At 35.4% G+C, this 12,852-nt stretch overlaps 1 protein-coding gene across 7 annotated transcripts in view; it reads left to right on the top strand.

The window, feature by feature from the left end:
• Window positions 1-12,852, top strand: part of vlc (disks large-associated protein 2) — a 61,143-nt gene that overhangs the window by 9,191 nt on the left and 39,100 nt on the right. For 2 of the 7 annotated variants that reach the window (XM_073992582.1, XM_073992580.1), the window contains exon 1: window positions 5,231-5,330. The exons of the other annotated variants lie outside the window; for them this stretch is intronic. In XM_073992582.1, coding sequence (XP_073848683.1) covers window positions 5,324-5,330 — 7 coding nt within the window. In that variant the 5' untranslated portion in view covers window positions 5,231-5,323. Of the gene's footprint in view, window positions 1-5,230; window positions 5,331-12,852 lie in introns of those variants that run through there. 7 annotated transcript variants of the gene reach the window in all.

The following is a 12,852-nucleotide window of genomic DNA, read 5'->3' as shown; positions in this document are numbered from 1 at the left end:
TTCTTAACTATATATGGAACTCATCTACGAAAAATTAAGTCTGTATGTCATTTGTGGGCTGAGCTATGGATGCCTAAATTATTACGAAAATAGACGAACGAACAAAAAAAGTTACAAAAACAGGGGGTAAATGTCTGTTTTAGATAGAAGGCCTAAAGCTTTTCTATAGACAGATGACTTTGAATATCTTCTATAAATGGAAGTCCGTTTGGAGCTCTTCTATAAAGCATTTGAGCATTTGAAGCTCTTCTATAGATCTAAACCTTCTAAACCTTCTACAGATAGAAGACCTTTTGAGGACGTCATCTAAAGATAGAAGAACTCTTCTAGAGGTCACCTACAGAAAAAAGATAACTTGAAGAGGTCATCTACAGATAGAAAATTACTTGAAGAAGTCATTTATAGATAGGAGATCACTTGAAGAGGTCATCTAAAAATAGAAGACCTCTTGAGGACGTTATCAAAGATAGGAGACCTCTTGAGGAGGTCATCTTCAGACAGAAAATCTCTTAAGGACGTTATTTAAAGATAGAAGAACTCTTGAAAGGGTCATCTATAGATAGAAGACCTCTTGAAGAGGTCATCTACAGATAAAAGATCGTTTGAAGAGGTAAGAAAACCTCTTGAAAGGTCATCTGAAGAAAGAATAATACTGCTCGGATATGTTATCTATAAAGACCTCTTGAAGAGGTCATCTGAAGATAGAATATAGCTCGGAAAGGTTATCTATTATCAAAGACCTCTTATAGATAGAATACCTCTTGAGGACGTCATCCAAATATAGACGAGACAGAAAACCTCTTGATGACGTCATTTAAAGGTAGAAGTAAGGTCATCTGAAGAAAGAATAATACTGCTCGGATATGCTATCTATAGCTAAGACCTCTTGAAGAGGTCATCTGAAGATAGAATACAGCTCGGAAAGGTTATCTATTACCTAAGACCTCTTGAAGAGGTCATCTTATTGATAGAATACCTCTTGAGGACGTCATCCAAATATAGACGAGACAGAAAACCTCTTGAGGACGTTATCTAAAGATAGAAGATCTCTTGAAGAGTTCATCTATAAACGGAAGACGTCTTAAACAGGTCATCTATAGATAGAAGACCTCTTGAAGAGTTCATCTATTTATAGAAAACCTCTTGGGGTCGTTATCCGAAGGTAGAATACCACTTGAAGAGGTCATCTACAAACAGAAGGCTTCTCGAAGAGGTCATCTACAGATAGAAGACCTCTTGAAGAGGACATATACAGATAAAAGATAACTCGAAGAGGTCATCTATAGATTGAAGACCTCTTGAGAACATTATCCAAAGATAGAAGATTTCTAGAAGAGGTCATAGATAGAAGACCTCTTGAAGAGGTCATCTATAGATAGAAGACCTCTTGAAGAGGTCATCTTGAAGAGGACATATACAGATAAAAGATAACTTGAAGAGGTCATCTATAGGTAGAAGACCTCTTGAAGAGGTAATATATAGTGGGAATCCACTTGAAGAGGTCGCCAATAGATAGAAGATCTCGCGGAGAGGTTATCTATATCTACAAGACCTTTTGAAGAAGTAATCTTTAGCTGGAAGACCACTTGAAGAGGTCATCTATTTATAGAAGACCTCTTGGGGACGTTATCTAAAGGTAGAATACCTCTTCAATAGGTCATCTACAGACAGAAGATCTCTTAAGGATGTCATGTATTCATAGAAGACCTCCTTGGGACGTTATCTTAAGGTAGAAGACTTCTTGAAGAGGTCATCTGTAGATAGAAGATCTCTTGAAGAGGTCATCTATAGATAGAAGACCTCTTGAAGAGGTCATCTACAGACAGGAGATGTCTTGAAGAAGTCACCTGTAGATAGAAGACCTCTTGAGGTCATCTGTAAATAGAAGACCTCTTGAAGATGTCATCTGTAGATAGAAGACCTCTTTAAGAGGTCATCTGTAGATAGAAGACCTCTTACAGAGGTTTTCAATAGCTACTTCTTGAAGATGTCATCCATAGATAGAAGACTGTTTCATAAGGTCATTTATAGATAGATAAGGTAACGTATGGATACAAGACCTTTTGAGGACGTCTTCTGTGGATAAATGATCACTTGTAGAGGTAATCTGTAGATAGAATAAGTTCTAAAGCTTTGTGTTAATAGAATACCTTCTGAAATTGTTCTTCTTAAGCTCTCCTAAATATATAAGACATTCCGGACCTTTCCTAAAGGAAGAACCCTATCTGTAGTGCGATTCTCTAACTCATTTTTTGAGCAAAATTATGAATGAAAAGTTCAAATAAAAGTTGACAACACTCTTGCTATCGGTAGAACTTTACGAATGCTTTTTATTCGCCGCTAACTTACCGAAAATCATCGGTAACTACCGAAGTTATAAGCATTTTAATTTTACCGACAATTGTCGGTAACTCAAAAAATGAGTTAGAGAATCGCACTACTGATGATCTTTTTTATACCCTCAGCATTTATGCTAACGAGGGTATATACACTTTCATACGGGCAAAATGTGCCTCATCGAAATAATGGTTTTAGACCCCAAGTATGTTTGGACGAAATGTGTTTCAGACAATTTGGAGTTGATTTAGCCATGTCCGTCCGTCTGTCTTTCTGGCTGGCTGGTGCGCACGATAATTCTCGAACGGATACACCGATTCGGTTCAAATTTTGGCTTTCGTAATATTTTGTCCAAACTTAGTTTAAGTTCGAAGATGAGTTATATCGGTCCACTCCTTCCGGTACCTCCCCCACAAAAGTTCCCAAATGTTCGGAAAATTTGTGGGCACGATAACTCTTGAAGGGAGTAACCGATTTGGTCCATACTTTGCACATCGTGAAATTTCTACCAGACTTAGATGAGGTTCCAATATGGACTTAATCGGCCCACTCCTTCGGGTACCTCCCACACAAAATATCGGATAAGTTCAGTTTAGGACCTGCCCTCGAATCGCTTTGATTTTTGTTGCAGCAACTTGTATTTACTTCCCCCCATACGACGGTATAAATTTCATCAGGGGAATGTCCATACTTCATGAGAAATGGCCGGAAAGGCGCAAAAAGCCCCTATGACACCTTGTGTAGTGGTTGGAGCGCAAGATAACTCTCGAACGGATCTGCCGATTCGGTCCAAAATTTGGCCTTCGTAATATTTTATCAAAACATAGTTCAAATTCGAAGATGAGCTATATCGGTCCACTCCTTCAGGTACCTCCCACACAAAACTTCAAAAATGTTCGGAAAAATTTTGCGCTCGATAACTCTTGAAGGGAGTGACCGATGCAATCCATACTCTGCACATTTTAATATATCTGCCACATATAGATCAGGTTCGAATATGGACTATATTTGTCTACTCCTTCTGGTACCTCTCACACAAAATTTTGGATAAGTTCACTTTAAGACCAAATCACTTTGATTTTTGTTGAAGCGATTTGCATTCGCTACCTCCATTACGACGGTAAAAGTTTTTTCAGGGGCAAGTCCATATTTCTTGGGAAAACAGCCCGAAAAGTGTTAAAAAAAACCCTATGTCACCATATGTGGCGGTCGGAGAGCACGATAACTCTAGAAATGTTTAACCGATTGGTCCAACATTTGGTCTTCGTCATATTATATCCAAACTTAGTTTCATGGGCAGTAACGGTCCACAACTTTCGGTACTTCTTCCCAATATTTAAAAAATGTCACTAAAATGTTAGGACGATATCACTTGAATGGTGCAACCAATTTGGTCCAAACTTTGGATCTCCTATTATTTTATCATGTTTAAGTTCAACTTCTAAAATGGCCCACATCGGTCCTCCCTAAGGGTACCTGCCCCACAAAAGTTCAACATTTGTGTCTTAGTGCAGTTAATTCCTAATCCACATTTTTGTCGGCAAGTTCAAATGTCCAAGAAGGGCCACAAAATTCTGAAGAGACCTTAAATGAAAATACATTCAAGTGAAAGTTTCACTTCACATTGGCTGAGGGTATATATCGCTCATTTACTCAAAGAGTGACACATTTCAAAAAATCAAGTTTCGAGAAAAACGCGTTTTAAGTTGCGGTATGAAATTTGACTTCCAACTTAAAAAGGTTATTACACAAAAAAAACAATAACTATTGGTATCAACTTTTGTAAAGATCTTGCCAGATATTCGTGCTAAATTTTTGTGCAAGATTAAGCATGATTCGAAATGTTTTAGTGCTTCAAACCTCAAAAAACTTTGTTGTTGATTTATGCCAAACTCCTAGAAAACAAGCTGTAACTCGTTGAGTTTTAGAGATATCAACATGAAAATTTGACACAAAATAAAATAGAAGTCGTAGAAAAAACAGAAATTGCTAACTCAAAAAACCAGTTTTTTATGTTATGCCACTTTTTGAGTAAATGAGCGATATGTCGGCAAAGCCGACTGACACTTTTTTACTTGTTTAGAAATAATAGTTTCTAAAGTTCTTTATAGATAAATGATAGTCTTGAGTCTATATATAGACATGCTGAAGTTCATCCATAGACATTTTGAGCTCTTGCTCGAGGTACTCCAAGTACCTTATACTGGTCTCCTCCTGTTTTACGTGTTTGGTATTTTCTATGGTTTTCTTGGTAGTCCCTTGTCATAAAATTAATTATGTGACGATAATTTAGTAATAACAGGCCATTAATAGCTAATTCATTCATCAGCTAGTTGGGCCGTTGCATTAGCCAAATGTGACAGCTGGTTGGTGTTAACTTATATTGGAAAACAACTACTGAAGCAACTTGCTTCTATGTTCAAATATGTTCAAATTGCCATAAAATATTAAACTGAAATTGTTAAGCTGCTATGTGGGCTTTCACAACGTCCAGACTAGCCACCAGACTATTGTAGGCTTTTTAACGGTAACAAGGTGGTGTTGTAACCCATTTCTTTGAAATAATTCATTAGAAATTTTAGCAGGTTTGTCTTTGGCGGTTTCAAAGAAATGTTTTCGAAATTAATTTTTAAACTTTCTCATAAGCTTTAGAAGTTATTTCAAAATATTAAGTTAAAACAAAATATAAACAAGTTGCTGTTTATTTCTTTTTTTCTTCGCACCTAATGAAATAACAAAGACCCTAGATAAAAAATTATAATACTTGTTTCATTCAATGTTCAAAGCTCTTAACTTGTCCCATAACACAAAACCCTGCCGTCGTTGTTCAACTTGTTGCTTCTTTGTCACTTTTGCCGACACCACCACCAACAATAATAAATGTCCGCAACTCAGACTTAAGTCAGTATCAAGTTGACTATTATTGGTGTGACGCGGCGCGGCATATCATAAACACACAGCGAGAGAGAAAAGGCGATTAAAAAAAATGCAAAGTTAGTTTCCGGTTACTATTGTTATTATTTATTTCATTTCGCAATATCCAAAGATTTTATTATTATTATTACTATTGAGATATTGTTAATAATTAAAACAAAACGTCATACCTTTGACAAATAAGTGTCTCGGCGCGCCGCAACGCATTATTGGCTCTCATACAGACATAAATGGTGGTGCCATGCAAAAAAACAATTCAAAATAGTGACCTTAAAAACTCGAAACGCCGACACGACTAACTGTTGTGATTCACGCCCTCGATCGGTCTTCTTATTCCGTAAGAATGAATGCTCACAATTAAAGCTTGGCTTTATTCCAAACGCAGTTATTTAGAAAAATGATTTGATGACTGTCGCTTTGGACTGGTTTTGATTTTGGAAGATTTTGCAGTCGTGGCGCTTTAGGAAAAAAATAATAAATAATTAAATAATTTGTGTGAATGAGAAAAAAATTAATCACAACTTCAAAGAATATAAAGCTAACAGTAAAATATGGTTATTGAGAACAACGGTTGTAAACAAATGGTTTGTTCCAGAACTGCAGGAATCTACTAATTTTTACTATTTTTTCCGATAACATAAAGGAAAAAATGTTATCGTAGTAAAACATAGTAGCTTCTTGCAGGTTCTGGAACACAGCAAAAATTAAAATATTAAAACAAAAATTTCTATAACCACAGAATATCGAATAAAAATCAGTTTTAATTCGTTGCCAATTGTCATAACCTTTGTTGACAAGAGAATGTTATTGTTTGGATATGTTTTTTTTTCAAAACAGTAAATTGAAAAGATTTTCAAATTTTGAACCCAACAAATCACAACGGTCAACGGTAACCGTTAGTTAGCATTGATTTAGACTGTAACTGTTTTGTTTTGAGAAATTGTGGTTTGCCATATAAAACTCGGAGGTGTAGTTTTGAAAGACATTTCTGATATTAATAACTAAACACGGGTCTATTAGACCTCGGAACACTCAAGTCATATCTCTCAAACCCATTAAAAATTCCATATACGCCATAAAAAGTGACAGCTATTACGTAAATTCTCATTAAAAATACAAACATTTTTCTTATTGTGCAAAAATATAATTAAATTGTAAAAAACACAACAACAACTGTTCCCATTTTTACCATTTGCGTGATGAAGAATACAAACATTCCATTTGCTTAAAAAAAAGAGACGACGACGATCGTTGCGTTTTATATTTCATATATAGACTATGACCATAACATGACGAGAGAGCAAGCGATGTTATAATTGGTGTTACAATTTAAATGGAAATAGAAAATGAGGTGTGTTAAATATGATTTGATACCCTACATGGCTTTCAATAATGCAGTGCACTCAAAAGTCCTTAAGATCAGAGGGCGGTATGTCTATAGAGGGGAAAAACATTTTGTGACCATCAAAAATGTATCGTCTCATTGATATAATGGCTTCATTCCTCAAGAGGTCTTCAGTAGGCCTTTTCTGTAACATTTATCGATTGAAAAGTTGTTAAAATTTCTTTTATTTTTGTAGCACCTACAAAACAAACAAATGAAATTGTTGTAAAATAAACAATGAGTAATGTTGTTAAAAAGTTACAGAATAGGGGGCTGTACATGAAATTTTCAAGATGTTTTGTATCTATAGATGACTTTTCAAAAAGAACTTTCTATTTTTAGATTCGTCTTCAAGAGGCATCCTATATACAGATAACTTCCTCCAGAGGTCTTCTATCTATGGATGACCTCTCCAGTGTAGGAATTCTGTAACTTTTGTCGATTTAAAAGTTGTTAAAATTTCTTTTGTTTTTGTAACAATTACAAAACAAACAAATGAAATTGTTGTAAAATAAACAATGAGTAAAGTTGTTAAAAAGTTACAGAAAAGGCCTTCAGCCCCCCTATTCTGTAACTTTTTAACAACTTTACTCATTGTTTATTTTACAACAATTTCATTTGTTTGTTTTGTAGTTGTTACAAAAACAAAAGAAATTTTAACAACTTTTCAATCGATAAAAGTTACAGAATAGGCCCTCAGGAAGTCTTTTATCTATAGAGAACCCTTTTAACAGGTCTTATTTATAGATGGCCACCATTTTATCTATAGACAACCTCTTCAAGAGGTCTTTTAACTTTCGATCACATCCTTAATAGGTCTTCTATATATTCTTCAAGAGATATTCTGCCTTTAGATGACCACTTCAAAAGGTCTTATATATCTACAGATGGCCTCTTCAAAAGGTCTTTTATCTTTACATAACCTCTTCAAAATGTCGTCTAGCTACAGATAATCTCTCCAAGAGGTATTCTATTTTCAAATAACCTCTTCAAGAGGTCTGCTATCTATAGATGACTTCTTCATCTATATATTTATAGATTATCTATTTATAGATTACTTCTAAAAACTGTTTTTTATCTGTAGATGACTTCTTCAAGAGGTCTTCTATCTTTACATGACCTTTTCAAAAGTTCTTCTAGCTATAGATAATCTCTCCAAGAGGAATTTTATCTTCAGATGACTTCTCCAAAAAGCCTTCTAGCTATAGGTGACCACTTCAAGCGGCCTCCTATCTGTAGATGACCTCTTCTAGAGATCATCTGTCTATAGATGACCTCTTCAAAAGGTATTCTATCTATAGATGACGTCTTCAAGAGGTCTTCTATCTATATATTATCTCTTCAAGGGGTCTTCTAACTATAGATGACCTCTTCAAGAGGTCTTCTATCTATAGATGAGCTCTTTTAGAGGTCTTCTGTCTATAGATGAGCTCTTTTAGAGGTCTTCTGTCTATAGATGACCTCTTCAATAGGTATTCTATCTATAGACGACCTCTTCAAGAGGTCTTCTAACTATAGATGACCTCTTCAAGAGGGGTTCTATCTATAGACAAATTCTTCAAGTGGTATTCTATCTATAGATGACCTCTTCCAGAGGTCTTCTATCTATAGATGACCTCTTCCAAAGGTATTCTATCCGCAGATGACCTCTTCCAGAGGTCTTCTATTTTTATATGACGACCTCAGTAGGTCTTCTATCTATATATGACCTCTGCCAGAGGTCTTATATCTATAGATGAGGTATTCTATCCACCTCTTCAAGAGGTCTTCTAACTATAGATGACCTCTTCAGGAGGTCTTCTTACTATAGATGACCTCTTCAAGAGGTCTTCTATCTATAGACAAATTCTTCAAGTGGTATTCTATCTATAGATGAGCTCTTTTAGATGTCTTCTGTCTATAGACCGGCTCTTTCAGAGGTCTTCTATCTATAGATGACCTCTTCTAGGGTTCTTCTATCTATAGATGACCTCTTCAAGAGGTCTTCTATCCATAGACAAATTCTTAAAGTGGTATTCTATCTATAGATGACCTCTTCCAGGGGTATTCTATCCGCAGATGACCTCTTCCAGAGGTATTCTATCCGCAGATGACCTCTTCCAGAGGTCTTCTATTTTCATATGACGACCTCAGTAGGTCTTCTATCTATATATGACCTCTGCCAGAGGTCTTATATCTATAGATGAGGTATTCTATCCACATATGACCTCTGTCAGAGGTCTTCTATCTATAGATGACCTCTTCTAGAGGTCTTCTATCTATAGATGACCTCTTTAAAAGGTATTCTATCTATAGGTGACCTCTTCAAGAAGTCTTCTATCTATATATTATCTCTTCAAGGGGTCTTCTATCTATAGATGACCTCTTCAAGAGGTCTTCTATCTAAAGATGAGCTCTTTTAGAGGTCTTCTGTCTATAGACGGCCTCTTCCAGAGGTCTTCTAACTATAGAGGTCTTCTTTCTATAGATGACCTCTTCAAGAGGTCTTTTTTCTATAGATGACCTCTTCAAGAGGTCTTCTATCTATAGACAAATTCTTCAAGTGGTATTCCATCTATAGATGACCTCTTCTAGAGGTCTTCTATCTATAGATGACCTCTTCGAGAGGTATTCTATCCGCAGATGACCTCTGCCAGAGGTCTTATATCTATAGATGAGGTATTCTATCCACATATGACCTCTTTCAGAGGTCTTCTACCTATAGATGACCTCTTCAAGAGGTCTTCTAACTATAGATGACCTCTTCAAGAGGTCTTCTATCTATAGATGAACTCTTTTAGAGGTCTTTTGTCTATAGATGACCTCTTCAGGAGGTATTCTATCTATAGATGACCTCTTCAAGAGGTATTGTAACGATAGATGACCTCTTCAAGGGGTATTCTAACTATAGATGACCTCTTCAAGAGGTCTTCTTTATATAGATGACCTCTTCAAGAGGTTTTCTATCTATAGACAAATTTTTCAAGTGGTATTCTATCTATAGATGACCTCTTCTAGAGGCCTTCTATCTATAGATGACCTCTTCGAGAGGTATTCTATCCGCAGATGACCTCTGCCAGAGGTCTTATATCTATAGATGAGGTATTCTATCCAAATATGACATCTTTCAGAGGTCTTCTACTTATAGATGACCTCTTCAAGAGGTCTCCTATCTGTAGATGACCTCTTCTAGAGGTCTTCTGTCTATAGGTGATCTCTTTAAGAGGTATTCTATCTATAGATGACCTCTTCAAGAGGTCTTCTACCTATAGATGACATCTTCAAGAGGCCTCCTATCTATATAAGACCTTTTCTAGTATCTATATATTATCTCTTCAAGAGGTCTTCTATCTATATATTATTTCTTCAAGGGTCTTCTAACTATAGATGACCTCTTCAAGAGGCCTTCTGACTATAGATGACCTCTTCAAGAGGTCTTCTATCTATGATGAGCTTTTTTAGAGGTCTTCTGTCTAAAGACGGCCTCTTCCAGAGGTCTTCTATCTATAGATGACCCTTTAAGAGGTCTTTTATCTTTAGGCGACCTCTTCAAGACGTCTTCTATCTGTAGACGACCTCTTCCAGAGGTATTCTATCCGCAGATGACCTCTTCAAGAGGTCTTCTATCTATAGAAAAATTCTTCAAGTGGTATTCTATCTATAGATGACCTCTTCTAGAGGTCTTCTATCTATAGATGACCTCTTCCAGAGGTATTCTATCTGCAGATGACCTCTTCCAGAGGTCTTCTACCTATAGATGACATCTTCAAGAGGTCTCCTATCTATAGATGACCTCTTTAACCGATCTTTTATCTGTAATAACCTCTTTAGATGACCTCTTCAAGAGGTCTTCTGTCTATAGAATACTATTTCAAGATCACCTCCTCAAAACATCTTTTGTGTCTACATGACCTCATCAAGAGGTCTTCTGGCTATAGGTGACTTCTTCACTCTCTTCAGATCGCTTCTACAACAAGTCTTTTAACTATAGCAGGCCTCTTTAAGATTTCTTCTATCTATAGGTGACCCCTTCAAGCGATCTTTTATCTGTATATGACCTCTGAAAGACGACTTCTAGTATTAGACGACCTTTTTAAAAGGTCTTCCAGCTCTTGATGAACTATTCAAAATGTTTCTATAGATAACCTCTCCAAGCGGTATTCTATCTTCAGATGCTTCAGAGCTCTTCAAAAGATCTTCTATCTATAGGTGATCTCTTCAAGCGATGTTTTATCGTTGGCTGACCTCTTTAAGGCATGGATAGGCAATGTGCGATTGCTGAGAGCAAGTGAGCATACATTTCAATGCATTTTACATTGAAGTTTTCGCTCACTTGCTCTCAGTAAGCGCACATTGCCTGACCTGGCTTTAAGGCATGTATTATCTGTAGAAGTCCTCTTCAAGAGGACTTCTATTTATAAATGACCATTTCGTCATCTATCTTTAGATGACCTCTTCAAGAGTTCTACTATCTTTCTATGACCTGATCAGAAGACCTTCTATCTATAGATTACCACTTCAGGATGTCTTTTCTATTTACAAAAAAACCCTTCAGTTTTCTTTTATGCTTAGATGATCTCTACCAGACGTCTTCTACCATTTTCAAAAAGTATTCTATCTATATTCCAACATGTCTCTTTTTTTGATAGAACCCCTTTTTGTAACATTTGGATTTATTTTGAAAATTTCGCAGCCTTTAATTCGGGAAATATGCATTTCGACCCAAAAAAATATTAAGCGTTCTAATTGTGACCCTTTAGGTATCACATGCGGTAGAAACGATCAAAAGTACGTGGAAGTGGAATTCTGTAACTCATTTTTTCAGTTACGGACAAAAATCGGTAACATTAAAGAGCAAAATTTTGAATGAAAAGTATCAATAAAAGTTATCAGCACTGTTGCTATCGGTAGGATTTAGTAACAGCTTTATTATGGTTGTTAACTTACCGAAAATTTTCGCTAATTACCGAAATTATTTTAATAATTTTACCGATATTTGTGGGTAACTCGAAAAATGAGTTACAGAATCCCACTACTGGTCTTAAGTTTGGTTGGAGGGCAACCAGCATGCCCACCAAGGAAGTAAAATTATTAAATGTAAACTCTACGCGGGCAGATGCTGATTCTCAATTTGTTACCAAATGAATAGGCATCAAATTTGTGGATGCTTATCTTGGAAAGTGTGGACTTCCTGAATCAAAAATATCATTGTTGCCCAGATCGCTAAAAATTCTGAAAAAAAAACTTTCCTTAGAATGAATATTTAAGCTCGGTATAAATATAACGATATGCATAGAGTGATCAAACCTCATACGCATTTCAAGTCATTTTATTTGTCAAAACCATACGAGAATAAGCTTTTATAGTGCCAAATTCCCTCAACGTAACCCTTTGTGAGGGTTACGTCTTTGGGCATTTCAGGTGACGATATACCACTTTAGTTATGAGGATATAGGGAGACATTATGAAAGTTTATTGCACAATTACAATTTCAATAAAAGTTGGATTAAACGATAAAACGTTTTGTTGTTAATAGACCAATATTTGTTGTAATTATTTTTCTATTATTATCTAAAATTTAATACCCTGATGATGATGATGTTGTAGCAAATTCTTGACTACTTAAACTTTGAAACAACAAACAAACACACACAATTAGTCGATCTATTAAAACAAGTTTTAATTATTTCTCATCAAAACATGTGTTGGCCTCACTTTATAAAAATAGCTACAAAATATTTGTTTTGAATGCTAAACAATTCTAATATCAACAAATGCAATAGCAATAACAAACACCATTTAATAACATTTAGAGGCGGCGGCTAACTGTCTGTAAAAATCCAAAAAAAAAAAAATGTTTTACTGATAAATTGCAAAGCTTTCTATAAAGTATCATGGGATTAGATATTAGTCCAATTTAATGTTCCAGTTTTGAAATGTGAATTTTTAATTGTAGTTTAGATTTATTTATTCTAAACTTGTCTCTCGTTAAGACACTTTCACCAGATGTTCGTTCGTTCATTTGTTTGATAATAATGCGCAATTAACCTCACTTTTGAAATAAAAGAAACACCAATATGTAGTTTTGTTTAATTGCCACCCCAAGCAGAGCAACAAATTAACAAAAAAATTGCTGTTCTTTTTTTCTTTTTTTTGGCGAAATCTCTCAAATCAAACATTTCATTTTGGAAACTGTTGTTTTAAAAAGAAATTTAATT

The sequence above is a fragment of the Musca autumnalis genome, unplaced genomic scaffold (genome assembly GCF_047663935.1).
Source record: "Musca autumnalis isolate F117 unplaced genomic scaffold, ASM4766393v1 scaffold_5, whole genome shotgun sequence".
Classification (NCBI taxonomy): Eukaryota; Metazoa; Arthropoda; class Insecta; order Diptera; family Muscidae; genus Musca; species Musca autumnalis.
Note: the sequence above shows the minus strand (reverse complement) of the source record. Positions and strands in the feature narration are given on the sequence as shown.